We start from the raw sequence: 19,522 nt of genomic DNA, 5'->3' as shown, positions 1-19,522 counted from the left end.
GTCAGAGGCTGGAATGGTGGAGGAGGATGTCTCAGGTGAATACCTAGAGACAGCAGTCTTTCCTAGTTTGGAGGAGCAAGAGGAGAGCCCCATCCAGTACATGTAAACTACACTCAGTCCCACAGCTTTTTCGCACATTCAGCGGTGATCATCTTCCTTTCTATTAGCTGTATATTTCCTCTTCCTTCCGGCATGCAGTAGGCAGCGGCTATTGGGCAGAGAAGGAATGAAGAATAAAAGAGAGAAATAATTTTAAAAAGCAGGCAGAGAAGGAAAGGAACTGGAAGAGCGTGAGCCTAGGACGAGAAAGAGGAGGAGTGCAAGGAGTTTGTTGTTACTGTAGCAGTAGAAGAGGAAACAGAGGTGGATACTCAGGCAGAAGGAAGAGGGGTGGGGATTACAGCGGCGGAAGAGGAAGGCATAGTTAGGTTCCGGTGGGGCCTAAGATTCACTGTATCGCGGTGCTAGAGAAATCGCCGCTGGTGGATCCACCTCCTCCCCCCTCCCCCCGCGAGGGAGGGAGTTAGAGTGAAGCAGGCTGGGGCTGTCGGAATAGACTCCTCTTTGCCCTTCCCCCCCCCCCCTCCTCCTCCTCCTCCTCCTCCTCCTCCTCCTCCTCCTCCCCCCCCCCCCCCCCCCCCCCCCCCCCCCCCCGTCGCTTGTTTGCTTCGTGCCTAGGGCTCAGTGCGAAAGGCGGAAGGGACCTAGGCTGGAGAGACACCTGAACGGTCCAGCGGGAGCCTGGAGACAGGCCTAGGCTGTAGCCTCAAAACTAGGATGTCCCGACATGAAGGTGAGAGATCTAAGGGGGGAGGTGGTGGGAAGAAAGAAAGAAGGAGGTAGCTTCGTATGGCATTAGGGTCTGTCATGTCGCCGTGTGAGGTGGGTCAACATGGCGGCGTTGCCTTCACTGAGAGCGGGGCCTGTGGAGTCGGTCGCGGAAAGTGGCCATGGTGGGAGGAGGAGGAATGTGGCGGCCAGGTCTAGCTTTGCGGTGTTACAGGACGGGAGAAGGTGGCCGTTACGGGTAGGCTCTGAGTTCCTTTTCTGTCGCCAGTAAGTGCGTATGCCAGGTCCGTGTATGCTGAGGTTGAGGGGCCTGCTACAGCTTGAGACAGGCTTGGTCTGTGTCCCTCACTAGCTTGCTGTTCGGGCCTTGCTTTGCCCTGGACAGGCAGATAATAGAGGGGAGGAAACAGGAAAGCTGTTTATTTTCACTCCCCTTATTCTACTGTTTAAAGGATGGCCCTAAGGGAATCTGTTTGGGGAGTGCAAGGTGTATGGGAGTGCTGGGGGTGGGAGGTGTGTGTCAGTGTGGCCTGCTGACGTGGTCCTTTGAATTGTGAATGGCATGATGTGAAGGGAGAAAGGGTGCAGGGGAGGAAGGGAAGTTAGGCTTACCGTGATATACTCCCTGTGAGGAAAATATCCCCAGGTTTCTTAGGGTATGGAAGTGGAGAAGGGACTGTGGGGCATGAGGTACAAGGAGGGTAGTGCTTGAGGGGAAGCAGTGCAAAGAAGGTGGCCTGGCATCTAGGGGAGGTGGAAGGTCTGCTTTTGTATAACTAAGGCGAGGAGATTGCATGGCAGGTAGAGAAGCAACTCATGCACGTAATTGGCTGTGGTATTTGGATTGGGAGAAAAAGAGTTTGCACAGTCTTTATGGCCTTGTTTAGGTGTATTTTGGTAGCTTGAGAAGTAATCTGTTCTAATTCTGTATCTTAAAAGAGGAACTATGCTGATGTTGTTTTTCTATCTCTTCTTACGGGCAGTTGGACTAGTATAAAATATTCTGAAAAAATCATGCCTTGTTTCTTAAAAGGATTTTTTTTTTTCTGTTAGGAACTAAATTTAGCACGTGTTTCTGTACATGACTTTGACTCTCATAGAGCTATAAAAATTTTTTAAAAGGAATGGAGACGTCTTTATTTAATCTTAATATTTTGAAAGCAGTGTACTAGAATTGTGTTAGTGAGTAATAATACCGATTTCTAGATGGAGGGTTGGTAGCTTGATGCTGAAATAGAGTATGATAATACTCTATTAAGAAATAAGTATGATGGATATTCAGTGTATAGCTACAATATTTTGCATTTTGTTAGTGTGTGCATGTGCATCAAAGATCAGTCTTGCCTGAATCTGCTAACGCTTTTCTAGTAAAATTACCAAGTCCTCTTGGTTCTTTTCTGATTATGATGCACTTCTTTCTTTTTTCTTAAAGAGGTCAGGTGTGGTTGTTGGTTTATCTGTATACTATGTAGATAATGAGGCAAAGGTTAACAACAGTAAGATGAGGGTTAATAAAAAAAATGTTTTTTTTGTGTTTTTGTTGGAGAAAGTACTCTGTAAGCTGCTGCTCTGATAGATATCAGCGGTATGTAATTTAAAGTATTGTAGCATGGTATAGACTTGTTAGATTGCAGTGGTTAAAGCTACACAAGTGGTATGATGTGTTCTCAAATTGCTCAGTGTTAACTCTCTTAGGAGTCTCTGAAATGCTGTTAAATTATAGAATCATAGAATGGTTTGGGTTGGAAGGGACCTTAAAGATCATCTAATTCCAACCCCCCTGCCCTGGGCAGGGACACCTTCCACTAGACTAGGTTGCCCCATCCAACCTGGCCTTAAACGCTTCCAGGGATGGGGTATCCACAACTTTTCTGGGCAAAAATGGGCAAAAAATTGGTTGTAGTACTTAGTAAAAATATTTCAGTTTGGGGTGATGCTTTAATAAAGGAGGAGAATTATTGATACTTTTTTAAAAGTATGTTTCTGATAGAGGTTATTTTGAGTCTGTTTCTAGTGAATGTTAGGTTTTGTTGGGGGGGGGGTGGAGGAGAAGGAGGAAATAATGTTGTTTTCAGTCTTTCTATTCAGCAAAAATCCAAGTATGGAAATAATGTTAAGTTTGGTTCTCTTTTTAAAATAAAATAAACCAAGCACAGAACAACAACAACAAAACCACACAAGAATACTGAAGAAGAAATTTTTCTTTAAAGTTGTGCTCCATTTTAGAAATGGAAATAGTTATCTTCTGATAAGCTGAAATGTGTTTTGCTGATGTTACATTAACGTAAACATCTTTAAATACATAAAAGGAAGAAAACACATCAAAACTGACATATAAAGCTGCAGCCACAGTTGTACTTTCCTTTTTTATATAGGAAAATGGTTCATATTGAGTTTTCTTAATGATTTTCTTTTATTACCCATTTAACAATTAACATGTTAATTTTAAATTAGTTGTAGGGTTAGAATAAGTTACCTTGATGTGTAGGATCTGTGGTTTGCTGAGAGCTTTCAATCTGCAAGTTGATGGAAGTTGTTTTTGGAAGGATAAGGTATAGGAGATAAGTGAGCTTCAGTCACGTTAACAAATTGTCTCTCTGCTGCTTGTTCTTGTCAAAATGGCTTGTTCTTGAAGTTACAAATGAGGCTTGATTGATTCAGTAATCTAGCTCTTGCCGGAATTAGTGTTGTGATGAGAAAGGATGTATTTGAAAAGATAAATGATGGAGAGTTTTGAATTCCAATGTCTCAGGGCTCTAAAGTATCTGATAGACCTTATTTTTTATTAGGCTCTTGGCAATTTGCTTTGTGGTGAGAAATTGTTATTGTGTGAATCAGAAGTTGGGAGATGGGAGAAGAGAGTAGACTTAAACAGTTAACAGCAAAAGGTTGATAGCTGAATACCTTCAGAAATGGAACTAGTATAGAACTTAATATATCAGATTATGTGTGGGGGGGAGTAGTGGGACAGAAACATTTGCAAATAAGATAATTATTTGAGCTAGTGGTTACTGGAAGGTCTTCCAAGGAACTTTAGGAAGAGCTAAATAAACTTAATGCATGAATAGCACAAGATAAGTGAAATGTACTTGTTGAAAGGAAAAGTACAGGGAGAAATTAATTTTTCAGATACCTAAAAGTGTCTATTTCAGTGGGATCATGCATTTGTTCTTACTGCTGCTATGTTTACTGGTAAGATATGAAAAATGTTACTGCATTCAAGAAGCTGCTCAGAACAGCAAGGCTGTCAAGTTGAGCACTCAAGAATTGGGATGTGTCAGAACTAGGTTATGGGGAGAACCCTAATTCAGTCCTCTGTGTATCTGTACTGTGAAATTACATAGCTGCACATTATCTTCTCTGTGGTACCTACCCTGCCTTGTCAAGGGTGTTTAGAGAAGGAGGCAGTCATATGTAGGACCCTTGTTCTGGTTTCGGAGGTGGGCAGTAAACAAGGAGACAAGGCATTATAGAAAGAAAGTATTTTTATGATGTTGACTTTTTTTTTGGGGGGTGGTGGTGGTGAAAAGTTGGATTGATTCCCACTTTTCCTATGGAGTTTCTAGGAAATGACAGGCAAATCACTTTGACAGGAGTTCACAGGTGATTGCTATTTGTGCGCTTCTTTATGAAGGACCAGCTGAAGAGTTTTTGAGCATTCACAGCTGCAACTCTAATACCTGGATGATGAGCTTTGAGATAATTCTGAATGGATTTTTTTTCAGAGTATTTAATTTTCTAAAGATAGGTATTATTTCAAAGTGGGCATCTAGAGTTTTGATTCTAATCTTTCTATGTTGTAATTTTCATCCATTACACAGGGAGGAAAATACCACAGAAGTGTTGTGAAAGCAAGCTCACTGATGTGTAGAGCATTTCAGTGCTGTATAAACATGCTTCGTAGAGAAGGCTGTGGAAGGTTGGAGCACCGCTCCTATGAAGAAAGGCTGAGAGAGCTGTGGCTGTTCAGCCTGGAGAAGAGAAGGCTCCAGGGTGATCTCATTGCGACCTTTCAGTACTTAAAGGGGACTTTTTTTTTTTTAATAAGACGGAGAGCAACTCTGCTCAATCAGATAATGACAGGACAAGGGGGAATGGTTTTAAACTGAAAGTGGGGAGATTTAGATCAGAGGTTAGGAGGAAATTCTTCATGCAGAGGGTGATGAGGGAGGCACTGGAACAGGTTGCCCAGAGAGGCTGTGGATGCCCCATCCCTGGAGGTGCTCAAGACCAGGTTAGATGAGGTAACCTGATCTAGTGGGTGGCATCCCTGCATATGGCAGGGAGATTGTTACTAGATGATCTTTAAGGTCCCTTCCAACCCGAGCTGTTCTATGAAAAAAATAATCTATGCTCAGTGTAGTTTTTGAAAAGTGTGCATTAAATTAAGCTTCATAACAAATAGGATAAATTAGATACTAAGTACTTGTTTACTGAACGCAATTTATAACTTTGTGTTTTGAATGAACTTGATACTTCTATAGAAAAGGCTATCATATAAAACTGTTGTTTATGGATTCCAGTCATGGCCTGATGCATGTATCTTGAGATGAGCAAATTAGTGGCTTTTTCCTTATTTCAGTTTCTAGTAATGTTTTGGCTGAAGCTTCCCAACAAAATGGCTTTTTGACCTAAGGAACTTTACTACATTTGTCCATCTAACTTAAAGGCTGTTAAAATGGAGTAATGATGAGAAGACCATTAAACTTAGTTAATTCAGGCAGCACTGTCCAATTTCAATATCACAAGTGTTATAAAGTATTGTATGCAGCTTGATCCCCTACAAAGAATTCAAGAAGTGATATGATTCAGGGTGTTGTGGGGGAGAGAACACACACATGGAACTATTGCATGAATGGAGACTGAAAAAAATCTTTACCTTCAAGGCTGACAGAATCTAAAGAACCACGAATAGCTTAAATAATATAGATCAAGAGTGCCTATAAATTTTTTCATAATTGAATAACCTCATGTTCTTGTATTATTAAAGATGCTGATTAGAAACAGATTAATAGAAGCACTTTTTCAGTGTACAGCTAGACTATGAAATACTTTTTCATTTAAAAAAAGTTATCAGTACCACCTGGCTTCCAGTTTGAAGGATTACATTTGTGAATTCTATCTCAAACTTCATGAAATACATGTTTCTTATCTATTAGATAAAAAGGTTGCAGTAGAGTATCTGGTATTCTGTCAAGTTCCTACACGTTTCCCTGAGGCATCAGTTGAATCTGATTTGAACTCATGATCACAGAATCACTGAACGGTTTAGGTTAGAGGGGACCTCTGGAGGTCATCTGGTCTGGTGCCCTTGCTCAAGCAGGGCCACCTAGAACAGGTTGCCCAGGACCAGTGGTAATTATGTTCTTACGTAAACATGATCCTTACTGTCATTGCCACTTGTATTGTGTTTGCGTGGCAAGGGCCAACAGGGGTGGCCTCTGTGAAAAGAGACCAGGGGCTGCCTGGTGGGAGCCACTGAGCAGGAGCAGGTTCCTGGCGAGGGGTGTGGGAACAGTGGCCCATAGGGCCCTGGATGTGGGAGCTGCACAGGAGTAGGTATTTCCCTATGGAGTGGGGGAACCATGTCAGAGCAGCCCCCTGGTGCGAGAGTGAGCTCCAAGCAGGAGCAGCTCTCCAGAAGGGAGCTGCGGCCCCTGGAGTGGGGACTGTGCAGGAACAGGTGTACTTCCTTGCAGTGCATGGAGTTGGCTCCTGACATGAACCACTGCCTGTGTAGAGGAGCTTTTGCAGGAGAAAGGGAAAAGCATGAGGAAGAAGGAGTGGCAGAGACGAACTGTTATGAACTAAACACAGCCCTCTATTCCACATTTCCCCTGTAACAGTGGTAGAAGTAGAATGGCTGGGAATGTAGGAGGGAAGTTGAGCCTAAGAAGAATGGGTGGGTTGAGGGAAGGTGTTTTAGTTCTTGTCTTTGTTTCTCACTGTGAGAAACACTCTGTAGCCAATAACTTAGGCTCAGGCGAGGATCTCAGTGAAGTAGCAATTTTATTTGCGATTGCAATGGCAGGCGTCCCACAAGCAGGAGCGTGCCTACTAGTCACATAATACAGTTTATATACTTTATTTCTCGATGACCAGGACCCTCCCCTGTTTCCCCATTGACTGGGTAATCCAGGTCCACAACCTATCCGATGCTTCACAGACAATACATGGCCTTCAGTTGCCGGCCTGTTAAATTTCAAACTTCTTCTGACTTTTTTACTGTTTGAAGTGGTAATGTTTCTTCACTTATCTGACTTGACACCATGATTTTCACCTAATTGCTCTAAGGAGTCTGGTTGTCTGCGTTTTACAAGGTCATCTGCTAAGCTTTCTTATCACTGCAAGGATATTTCAATACCACATTCCTTACCTTTAAACAATGTAACTCTGTGCAAAAACAACATTTTTATTCCCACAATTCCCCCCTTTTCTTCTTTATAAATTGTTGATTTTTGCAAAACTTTAAGGTGTAATTTGGTAGATATCTTCCTCTTCTTCACTTTATTTGCTTTCCATCTCCTCTAATATCATCCTCTTATCTGAGTAGGGTGGTGGATCCATGGTCATTTGTTTCAATAGTGCAGTTTCAATTAACCACTGTACTAGTCCTTTTACACAGGGGATAATGCAACAACCAATGGCTGTCAAAACTCCTGCTACTACGATCAAGGATGTAAATATGGACACTACCATCCCTTTCCATTTACCAAACCAAGATTCCAACCATCCGGTGGTGGAAGTGTCTGTCCCTAAGTTTTCTGTCAATTCACTGGCAAGGGTAGTAAGCCCTTGCAATGCTCTAGTTACTATGCCATCCAGGGCAGTATTGTTGGGTATAAAAGCGCAACAGTGGTTGCTCAGTATCACACACACACACACACACCTCCTTTCTCCGCAAGAATCATATCTAATGCTATTCTGTTTTCCCAAGCCATTTTGCTGGTGGCATCTAGTTGTTCAGCGATTCCTCTTATCGCATCCCTTGTATAACTTATGAATCTCTGCTGATTATAATAAATAATCCAATCCACATTCTTATTGATTGTTACCCACCAGAACAGTGACTCAAACCCTGCAGCAATTTGATTCCTGGCTTTCTGTTCATCGGGAACTCCTCTAGGCACCCCAATAGAATCTATGTACACTCTATCATCGAATGATACTCCTAAGCTTATTTTACTTCTTCTGGATACGTGTGATGTTTCTTTTTCAAATGCCAGGGTGAAGGGTATAGCTAATTGAACAAGTGCACAAGTGCCTCCCCAGTTAGCTGGTAGGGTGGACCGTAAGATCTTCCTTCCACAGTATCACCAGAGATCTGCCCTGGGGATCTCAAGTCTTGAGCAGTTTCCCATCAAGTCCTTGGTAGCATTCAAGGTCCTCGTGCACAAGGCAAATTCTCCCAGATGCCGGGTAGCACTCACACCCTGCCGTGAGAGGCAAGCTGTATGGTTACCTATAGCTGTAGAGAATGCAGGGGAACCCTGATATTGCTATCACGCAAGGAAGGGAATAGCAAAGAGAGAGACTTACAGGCCTCATTTCCCCAGGCAGTCTTTTCTTGGTACAATGCAATCATACATCGCATCCCCTGGGAGTCCTTGGTCTACCCCAAAGGGGAGGGCACTATCTGGGCAATCGGTCTTCCCGAGGCACAAGCATAGCAATTGCTATGGTTGAGACTCTGGACAGTATATTTGACCCATTCTATCCAGGCATTCACATCCCCATACCATGTTTCAATCTCAAATGTTTGAACTGCCGCATTTCAAAGAGGGCCTCCTGTTTTCTCTCCTGTTTTCTCCTTGAGTTTCTCCCTTTCTCTGATGGCAATAGAGGATCATTTCCATTTATCTGTTCTCCATCTGGCTGTTGTGTCTCTCCCAGCTATTTGTTCTCTCTGCTCGATTGTCGTTGGGCATTTAAACCTCCACAAGCTAACGCCTCACAAGCATCAAACATGACGGATTGTGGTACATAACCCTCTGTCACATTCACCCGTATTTTGACAGGGTATCCCGTCTTACTATTATCTGATCATGCCTTTTCCAAGTTGCCAATTGACCAAGGCCTTCTCTGAGGCCTACAATCACTAGAAACAAAATTAATAGTTGATTTTTCCCTGTCATTATTTTTAACCCTTAGATTTCCAAATAATTATCAATACAAAAAATAAGTTTTATGTACTACTAGAACAAAAACCCCTTGAGAGCACTTCGATTCACTATAGGCCAGTCCTTTCTCTCAATCACAAGTCACACTCATTAGCTACCTGTGAAAATAAAAGGTTAGTTTACAATTGTAAGCTTTTATCCTGCTCAGAGTCTATTATGAGATTTTTCTTTTTGATTTTAACTTTCAGCAAGTCTTCTGTAGGAACGACTTCCCAGGTACTAGGGTTGACAGGTGCTTTCACTCAAGTATAGTGAGTCCAACCATTTTCTGCAGTTTCTATGGCTGTTTCAGTGGTTAGTAGTACTTGGAAGTGTCCTTCCCATTCAGGCCAGAGTTGATCTTTTCCAGGTCTGAATCAGGACCCAATTTCCCATGGGTCCTGAGAGATGACAAAGAAGAGGACAACCCCAGAATATAGTTCTTAAGAAAACTCTCTTGTTTAGAATCGTGGTATCTCATCCCTTCTGCCCAGATAGGGTAATCCAAACAGCATCTCATATGGTGAAATTCCTGTATCCTTTCTTGGTGCTGTTTGAACCTGTAGGAGTGCCAAAGGTAAGCATTTTACCCAAGGAAGTTGGGTTTCTAACAGTAATTTAGTTAATTGCTTCTTTAATGTCTGGTTCATTCACTCTACCTTCCCAGAAGAGGAGGGGTGCCAGGGGGTGTAAAAATCCCACTCAATCTCTAAGGCCTGCATTAACCCTTGCAGTACTTGTGAAGTGAAATGACTTCCTTGATCTGAATCAATGTTTTCAGCTATCCCATATCTAGGGACTATTTGCTCCAGTGATACCTTAGCCACCGTGTTCGCAGTGGCAGATACCGAGGGGAAAGCTTACACCCATCCAGTCACGTGGTCAATTAGGACAAACAAGTACTTAAGTCTCCCTGCTTTAGGTAACTCGGTAAAGTCTACCTGTATACTTTGGAAAGGTCGAATCCCTGGCTCCCGTCCCCCTCTAGGTGGGTTACGGATGACCTTTTTATTTACCTTTTGACATATGGTACATCCTCTGCATATTTGCTTCACTGAAGTGTATATTCCTACACAGACATACTGTCTTAGCACAACGTCACACATTGCTTGCACCTCCCAATGACTCTCTTGATGTAAAACGATTAATATTTGCCTCATTGGTGCTTTATTCAGCATTTCTCTCCCATCAGGGAGTATCCATTTTCCCTCAGACTTCGTGGCTCCTGATTCCTTAAAAAAATCTCTCTCTTAAAACTTCAGTTCTTTCTTAGTTTTCAACAATTCCCTGAATCCTCTCTGGATTTATTCTCAGTTTTCCCTCAGACGTTAGATGCCTTAAATACCTGACTTCTCTTTCTACATATTGTAATTTATTTTTCAGTGCTCCCAAGCCCTGTTTTCCCAGAAAGTTGAATAGCTTGTTAGTGGCTTCCTTCACAACTGTGTTCTCCTGTCCTGACAATAAAAGATCATCCACATATTGTAACAGTAACACCTCCTCTGGAGGCTGGAATTGCTCCAAAATCTGTTCTAGAACTTGCCCAAATAAATTGGTGGCCCTGTAAATCCCTGAGGTGAAACTGTCCATCTGTATTGTTGCTTCCTCCCCCATTTCAGGGTCTTTCCAGTCAGAGGTGAATATATCTTTGCTCTCAGAATCTGAGAGCACTCCATTAGTAACACTGTTATTCCAGTCTAACAATTTACTATTTGAATGCCCAATTTCATCATCAAATCCCTTCCCAACAAGTTAGTCCCTGCCTTGGGTACATACAATAATTGCCCAGTGATCATTTTATCCCTAGTCTCAGCTTGGTATCCCCCAAAAGTGGCACTGTTGTCCCAGCCCCTTCTTCCCCCGTCACCTTTAGGGTTTCATTAGTTAATTTAATTCCTGATACTTTACAGGCCAGTAATGACCTAGTTGCCCCAGTGTATTGGGTTTGATGGCAAGGTTTGGGGGGGGCTGCAGTGGTAGCCCCCAGGAGAAGAATCCAGAAGCCTCCCCGTGGCAGATAAGGGACAATTTCATCCAGCCCCAAATGGGCCCACCGCTGCCCAGAGTCAAGCCATGAGCAATGCTGTTTGTGCCTCTGTGAGAGGACATCTACGAAAACAAACAAACAAAAACCCTCCCTGCAGTCAGTGCGGAAGGAGGGGGAGGAGGCACTCCAGGCGCTGGAGCTGAAGCCCGCCTGTGGAGAGGACCATGGTGGAGCAGGCTTTCACCCCCCCACACTTGGGAAACTGACCAAACACCACAACAAATATACCAAAACTTCTAGACTGTTACTTAGATAATGCCTACATCCTCTTTCCCTGCTCATTCAACTTCAAACAGCTCTGTCAAATACTACATACCACACCTTTAACACCTTCAGTAACCCTTTTAACACTTCTTTTTATCTTTCTCCAGCCTGTACTTTCACCGAAGTCTCAGTCAAGGGCCAACTTAATTCCATACCTTTCTCCTTCCAGGATGCTGAAACAACATAACAGTATGCCATATTTCCTCCCATTTTCCTTCTCTCTTCTTCCTTCTGCTCTGGATATTCTTATTTGAAGTGGCCAGCCTGGCCACATTTAAAACATCTTCTCAAAGCCTGTCCCTGCTAGGATTCAGGCCGCAACACGGGTAGCTTTCCTTGCCTGCCATTCCTTCATCTCTCTTCCTCTCCTTTCCATCCTGGCCCTGACTCCCCCTGAAGATTTTCTTCCTCTCTCTCCAACTCTCTGCCTCACTACGTGGTACACTGTGAATGCCATTAGTTTCGCTCTCTGCTTTTCCTTCTCATCTCCCCTCCTGACATGCACCTTCAGGGCCTCCCGCAGGAGGACCCCCCAGTGACTGTTCACTACATCCCCCCACCTTCTGGAGCTTTTCCTGTGCATCTGGCCAGGCTTTAATCACAAAATGAACTTTCAAGAGCCCTTGGGATACCGGGTCCTCAGGATTAATCCCCGAGTACTTGCTCATTCTGACCCCAAGTCTCTCATATGATTTCTGTGTTGCGCACTAAAGTTCCAGCCAGGATTGGCAAGTGGGTATTTCTGCCCTGCCGGTATTACCCCTGGTCCTGGAGGATGAGCTCTTTCCCATTCTTGTATAGCAGCTCTCCTCCTGATCATTCCCATTTCTTTCCCTGTAAACAACATACTTAGTATAGACATCATTTCCCCCCAAGAGTATAAGTTAGGTCCTAGGAACTGGTCTAATTGTTCAGCTAGCCTGATGGGGTCCTCAATTAAAGACTTCATCTCCTCCTTAAAACCCTTAACATCTCTCTGCTGGTGAGGAGGGGGGGGGGGGGAGTTCACCTAAGAGGATACACAGTTAGTGTTAGCACTGTTAGTATCAGGGAAGGCGAAACTCTCAGTATCTCTTCTACCTTGTTCTAATTCTTGCCAGAGCCTAGAGTACGCTCCTTCTCTAGGGACAGTGTTAATTGCAGTCCCTGTTTCCCTTCCTGGAGCAACTGCTGCTTCCACTGGTGCAATATTAGGATTATAGGGAGCATAACTTGGCTCCTTCTCCGAAAAAGGGATATTACTGTTTACATATAAATTTAAAGCCTGAATTTTCACCAGACCTGTATTTTGGCCAAAATACTGCTGTTTCCTTAATTGGTTCTTTTGTCCAGACTAATACACAATATTTAACCATTTTCTTCTTTTATCATCTCCTCTAATTTTGGTATTATTTTTCCAATTTCTTATCATTCTTCAGGAAGAACTTTTGGTAGGCACTCCCCCAGGGATATCTCCCTGTCCCCTGGAACTCATATTTCCCATTTTTCCTAGCCCTTGTCAGTGTGCTGCTACAGAAATTTCCCTCCTGCAGGGTACCACACACTAATGTTCCGATTCTGGAAAATGGGGGTGTACTGCCAAGCACTTCCCCGTGCAAGGGGTACCGTACACCAAATTTCCCAAGACTCTTCCTTTCTCTCCCTTATCTCACGCTTCGTCCGTTTCTGGCTGCGCCCCTCGAGGAGCTACAGAACCGCAGATCAGGACTCCACACTCTCTTCGTACAAAAGTACGTCTCAATTACACGTCACACAGAGTCTCACCTGACCCCCAAGGCAATACTTAATATTTCTTACCTCGGTCTGTGCACAGAGTTACCGGATCAGTTCTTAAATCCGGAGTGCCTATCTTCTTCCCTTCCCCACTACTTCATGGATCCTGCCTCTTTAATCAGTCTCGGGCCCTCTGTCAGCTCTCCGCAGAACTGCCACTGTCGATGCACAGGACCGCTGAAATCAGCGGGGCATGCCTTCCTGCTGCTGCGGCGGTGGGACTCCCCAGTAGGTGACTGGCTCCCGGATGAGCCCCCAAATTGTGAGAAACACTCCATAGCCAATAACTTAGGCTCAGGCGAGGATCTCAGTGAAGTAGCAATTTTATTCGCGATTGCAATGGCAGGCGTCCCACAAGCAGGAGCGTGCCTACTAGTCACATAATACAGTTTATATACTTTATTTCTCGATGACCAGGACCCTCCCCTGTTTCCCCATTGACTGGGTAATCCAGGTCCACAACCTATCCGATGCTTCACAGACAATACATGGCCTTCAGTTGCCGGCCTGTTAAATTTCAAACTTCTTCTGACTTTTTTACTGTTTGAAGTGGTAATGTTTCTTCACTTATCTGACTTGACACCATGATTTTCACCTAATTGCTCTAAGGAGTCTGGTTGTCTGCGTTTTACAAGGTCATCTGCTAAGCTTTCTTATCACTGCAAGGATATTTCAATACCACATTCCTTACCTTTAAACAATGTAAGTCTGTGCAAAACCAACATTTTTATTCCCACATCACCATCTTACTCTATTTTTAATTGGCAGTAAATTAACTTTCCCCAAGTCAAGTTGGTTTTGCCTGTGATGGTAATTGGTAAATGACCTTTCTGTCTTTATCTGTGTAAATCAGGTTTTTGGTTTTGAGCTATTTCCTGAAGATTTACTTTCCTTAGCCTCCAGACAGTCATTGAGTTGACAAATGAGGTCTCTGCAAAATTGAATTTGTGTGCTTTCATCATAGAAATACCTTCAGCTTCTCTTATCACTTGTGTAAGCGTTCTTTATCCAGAGTTCAGGACTGAATTTCAAAAGCAAGTGATTGCTTGTCTCATACTATTGGCAGTCTTTGGTTCTATGGTTGGAGCCCTTTTTTTGAACATAGTTAAACCATGGGGGTACTCTGAAGAGCAACTGTTATTTCATTTGAAGTTGTCTTCTGCACTTCGGGGGGGGGGATGTACATGTAAGAGATGCAGAAGAACCAGTGCATGCCAATACTCCAGAAAACAACGGGGAGACACCTGTGAATCGTCCCACAGGAATTGGGAATGACTCCTCTAAAAAGGGAATGTGGCCCATAGCCCAGCTGAAGTGCCTCTACGCCAATGCATGGGGAATAAGCAGGAGGAGTTGGAAGCCATGGTGCAATTAGAAAACTATGAACTAATTGCTATCATGGAGATATGGTGGGATGAATCACACAACTGGAACACTGGAATGGAGGGCTACAAGGTTTTCAGGAGAGATAGGCAGGGAAGGAAGGGTGGGAGTGTTGCCCTCTGTGTTAAGAAGCGGATAGATTGTGAAGAGTTGCTGCTGAGAAGCAGCCACAGCAAGTTGAGAACCTGTGGGTAAAAATTAAGCACCAGACCAATAAAGGGCACCTTGTGGTTGGGGTCTACTACAGGCCGTCCAATCAAGGAGAGCCTTTTGATGAAGCCTACTTGCTTAACTACCAGAAGTATTGCGCTCACGGGCTCTCATCCTGTTGGGGGATTTCAACCACCTGGATGTCTGCTGGGAAAGCTACGTGGCAGGCAGTAAGCAGTCCGGGAGACTCCTGGAGTGCACTGAGGACAACTTCCTTGTCCAGGTATTAGACAAATCAACCAGAGGAGAAGCGTTACTGGACCTGGTGCTTACCAGTGTGGATGATCTCATTAAAGAGGTTAAGATTGTAGGCAGTCTGGGTTGCAGTGACCACGTCCTGGTTGAGTTTGTGATTTTGAGGGATGTGGGCCTGGCAAAGAGCAAAGTTAGGACCCTCAACTTTAGAAGAGCCAAATTCCAGTTGTTCAAAGAACTAGTGGATGAGATCCCATGGGACACTGCCCTTAGGGACAGAGGATCTGATCAGAGCTGGCAACTCTTTAAGGATATTTTTCTTAGAGCGCAAGAGCTCTCCATCCCCATGTGCAATAAATCAAGCAGGGAAGGCAGGAAGCCGGTATGGCTGAGCAATGACCTCCTGGTCAAACTTAGGCAAAAGAAGGAACGGCACAGGCAGTGGAAACAGGGCCGTGTGCCCTGGGAAGAGTACAGAAATGCTGTCCGGACGTGCAGGGATGGGATCAGGAAAGCCAAGGCACTGACAGAGCTAAACTTGGCGAGGGATGCAAAGAATAACAAGAAGGGATTCTACAGGTACGTTGGCCAGAAAAGAAAGACTAAGGAGAGTGTACCAGCTCTGAAAAATGTAGATGGAGGACTGGTGACAACAGACATGGAGAAGGCTGAAGTACTCAACAACAACTTTGCCTCAGTCTTCACTGGCAGTCAGTCTTCCCACACCTCTTAAGTCTACGAACGTCTAGGTGGGGACTGGGGGAGCAGAGTCCCTCCCACTGTAAGCAAAGAGCAGGTTTGGGACCAACTGATGAAACTAAACAGCTACAAGTCTATGGGGCCTGATGACATCCATCCCAGGGTCCTGAGGGAAATGGCTGATGTAATTGCCAAGCCACTCTCCATCATATTTGAAAAGTCCTGGCAGTAAGGCGAAGTCCCTGGTGACTGGAAAAAGGAAAACATCACTCCCATTTTAAAAAAGGGTACAAAGGAAGACCCGGGGAACTACAGACCGGTGAGCCTCACCTCTGTGCCTGGCAAGATTATGGAACAGATCCTCCTGGAAGCAATGTCAAGGCTCATGCAGGACAAGGAGGTGATCCGAAACAGCCAGCATGGCTTTACCAAGGATAAATCGTGCCTGACCAATCTGGTGGCCTTCTATGATAAGGAGTTGGCTTGATGGATGCACCCAGAGGTTAGTGGTCAATGGTTCTATGTCCAGGTGGAGGCTGGTGATGAGTGGTGTCCCTCAGGGGTCTGTCTTGGGACCGGTGCTTTTCAATATCTTCATCAATGACATTGATGGGATTGAGTGCACCCTCAGCCAGTTTGCAGATGACCCCAAGCTGAGTGGTGCAGTTGATACAACAGAAGGAAGAGATGCCACCCAAAGGGACCTGGACAAGCTTGAGAAGTGGGCCCATGTGAACCTAATGAGGTTCAACACATCCAAGTGCAAGGTGTTGCACCTGGGTTGGAGCAATCCCAGGCATGAGTACAGACTGGGAGAAGAACTCATTGAGAGCAGCCCTGCAGAGAAGGACTTGGGGGTTCTGGTGGATGAAAAGCTGGACAGGAGCCAGCAGTGCACGCCTGCAGCCCAGAAGGCCAACTGCATCCTGGGTTGCATCAAAAGAAGTGGCTAGCAGGTCAAGGGAGGTGATTGTGCCCCTCTACTCTGCCCTTGTGAGGCCCCACTTGGAGTGCTGTGTCCAGGTCTTGAGCCCCCAGCACAAGAAAGATGTGGATCTGTTAGAACGGGTCCAGAGGAGGGCCACAAAGATGATCAAGGGACTGGAGCACCGCTCCTGTGAAGAAAGGCTGAGAGAGCTGTGGCTGTTCAGCCTGGAGAAGAGAAGGCTCCAGGGAGACCTCGTTGCGGCTTTTCAATACTTAAAGGGTTCTTATAAAAAGATGGAGAGGGACTCTACTCATGTAGATAATGATGGGGAATGGTTTTAAACTGAAAGAGGGGAGATTTAGATTGGATGTTAGGAAGAAATTCTTCACGCAGAGGGTGATGAGGGAGGCACTGGAACAGGTTGCCCAGAGAGGTTGTGGATGCCCCATCCCTGGAGGTGTTTTAAGGCCAGGCTGGATGGGGCCCTGGCAAACCTGATCTAGTGGGTGGCATCCCTGCCCATGGCAGGGGGGTTGTTACTAGATGATCTTTAAGGTCACTTCCAACCCGAGCCATTCTATGATTCTTCTACCAGATATTTGAGTTGCTCTACAGGTTCATGTTAGCATGGCAGGAAATTGGGGGTAGTCTTTCTGAATAAATATATGGGTATATGCAAGTGTTCATAAAAGCCTTCAGAATTCTATGGGGGCTGGACAGAGGTGTCTTGGAGATAGCAGTTCAGAGCATGACTATATAGTTGGCTTTATTAATGTTCTCTAGGTACCTATCTGAAATATCCCAGCCCCAGAAGCAGTGGCTCATAGGAGACTATCAAGGTTGGAAATGTTAGGAGATATTAGTCAAGGGACTCATTGTGTAGTTGTCAGTCATCTCAGTCTATATTAGGGGAAAAAAAGATTCTATTAAAAGTAGTATTCAGATTTATTGGCTATATGTGTATTGCGTAATTTATATGCCTGTGTTGGTTGTATTTTGGAAGTTTTTTCACAGAATGATCTAGGTTGGAAGAGACCTCCAAGATCATCTAGTCCAACCTCTGTCCTAACACTAACAAGTCCTCCACTAAACCATATCACTAAGCTCTACATCTAAATGTCTTTTAAAGACCTCCAGGGATGGTGACTCAACCACTTCCCTGGGCAGCCCATTCCAATGCCCAACAACCCTTTCGGTGAAGAAGTTTTTCCTAATATTCAACCTAAATTTATAATTTATATAAATAAGTTTCAATATAGATAAGCTGTTCTGAGATGGATTTCTGTATTTGTTAGAACTAAATCTTCTCTAAATTAATTTGCTGTCTGGCTACAAGGGCTTTCTAAATTTGACTGTTGAAAGGTGGGTATCAGAAAAATTCAAGCTGTCCTTTAAGAAGGACACCAAAGCTTTGCAGAAGTAAGCTATTGTGGTGTTTTTACTGTGCTAGGCAGCTGAACTCCACCACAACCGCTCTCTCACCCCCTCTCCTTAGGAGGGGAAGAAGTATAGGAAAGAACAACTCACGGGTTGAGATAAGGATAATTTAATTAAAGGGAAAAAAATAATTATTAAGGAAAGATTATTATTAACTAAACAATTTAACTAAAGGGAAAAAAGGGGGAGGGGGAAAGGGAAAGAACAAAACAAGTAAAGGCTGTGTGGAAGTGCAGAGGAAAGAAATTACTCTCTACTTCCCAGAAATGAGAGATGCTTGACCACGTCTTTGAAGCAGGGCCTCAACGCACGTAGCCGGTGTTTGGGAGGACAGAAGTTTTCGCAACGAGAGCCCACCCCTCCCCTCTTCTTCCTTTTTCCGCCTTTTATTGCTGAGTGTGACATCATATGGTATGGAATATCCCTTTGGCTGGTTTAGGTCAGCTGCCCTGGTGATGTTTCTTTGAAACCTTTTCTTTGAAACCCACCCCCTAGGAGGGTTAGAGAGAGTCCTGATGCTGTGCCAGCACTGCTCAGCAGCAGACACAACACTGGTGTGATACCAGGGCTGTTCTAGCTACAAGTGCAGAGCACAGCACTGCATGGGCTGCTGCAGGGAAAGTTAACATCCTAGCCAGACCCAGTACAGGCGCAAACAATATCGCTTATTGGCCTGGCTCTGGCCAGTGGCGGGGCCCTTATCTAACATGGGGCAGCTTCTGGATTCTTCTCGCAGAAGCCACCCCTATGCCCCCCCAGCTACCAAAACCTTGCCACCTAAACCCACTCCAAGAATGCATGCTCAGTGAGGGGTGGTCGCAACTTGGAGGTGTGTAGCTTTTGGGATGGTGGTGTGTTTTGGTATTATAATAAGCAAACGTTCACCAGAGTACAGCATTTTGTCAGAAACGTGAGAGGTCGTTGACTCAGGGTAGCATATGTGCAGTTTATCGGTCTTGGTGTGCACAAGAACAATGTCCTCATCTGGTCACAGAGTCTAGCCCCGGTGTCTCCACTCTGCTCTACACTCCATACTGTTCCTTAGAGTCAGCATACCAAGTTCCCCTAGTGCTATAGCATCTAAGGTTGGAGGCCTAGGGAACGCTTAGGTAGTGTAGCTACCCTTCACCCTGAAAGCTTCTTCAATGCTATACATTTTCTTTAAAATGTGAATATTAGTTTAATTTTCCTAGTCACTTTAGGCTCCACATAAGCCACCCCGTGACTATAGTTACTCAAGCTTCACGACATGTGGAATGTATCAGGTATATCACATACATTCTCGGGATGAGGATTATCGAGTGTATGTATATTGTGTAGGGATACTAAATGTTTCATCATAATCCAGAGTTTAACATACTTTTTGTTAGCATAATGCATAATACAGCGAGTATTAACAAAACGACAATAGGGTGAAGCATCTTGTTGAAGATTCCTGTGGCAGTTGGAGACCATCCAAAGTGTCCCACCAATGGTGTTTTTCATCTTTCTTTACTCTTTCCATCACTCAATGTATTTCTTCTTTATTATGATGGACAGTAATCAGTCTTTTGTCCATTTTCTCGAACTTGTTTCATTAACTGCACCGTGCAAGATTGGATGGGGTACACCCAAAGCTAGGTCCTTACGCCACAACTC

At 44.3% G+C, this 19,522-nt stretch overlaps 1 protein-coding gene across 2 annotated transcripts in view; it reads left to right on the top strand.

Moving 5' to 3' along the window:
• The first annotated feature begins 629 nt into the window (after nucleotides 1-629).
• The window catches only part of LOC121063044 (E3 ubiquitin-protein ligase KCMF1-like), a 119,913-nt gene continuing 101,020 nt past the window's right edge, over nucleotides 630-19,522 (top strand). For both annotated transcript variants that reach the window (XM_040543341.1, XM_040543340.1), the window contains exon 1: nucleotides 630-793. In XM_040543341.1, the coding sequence (XP_040399275.1) occupies nucleotides 778-793 (16 nt within the window). In that variant the 5' untranslated portion in view covers nucleotides 630-777. The remainder of the gene's footprint in view (nucleotides 794-19,522) is intronic.

This window comes from Cygnus olor, assembly GCF_009769625.2.
Source record: "Cygnus olor isolate bCygOlo1 chromosome W unlocalized genomic scaffold, bCygOlo1.pri.v2 SUPER_W8, whole genome shotgun sequence".
Lineage (NCBI taxonomy): Eukaryota > Metazoa > Chordata > Aves > Anseriformes > Anatidae > Cygnus > Cygnus olor.
This window is presented reverse-complemented; position numbering and strand designations above follow the sequence as displayed.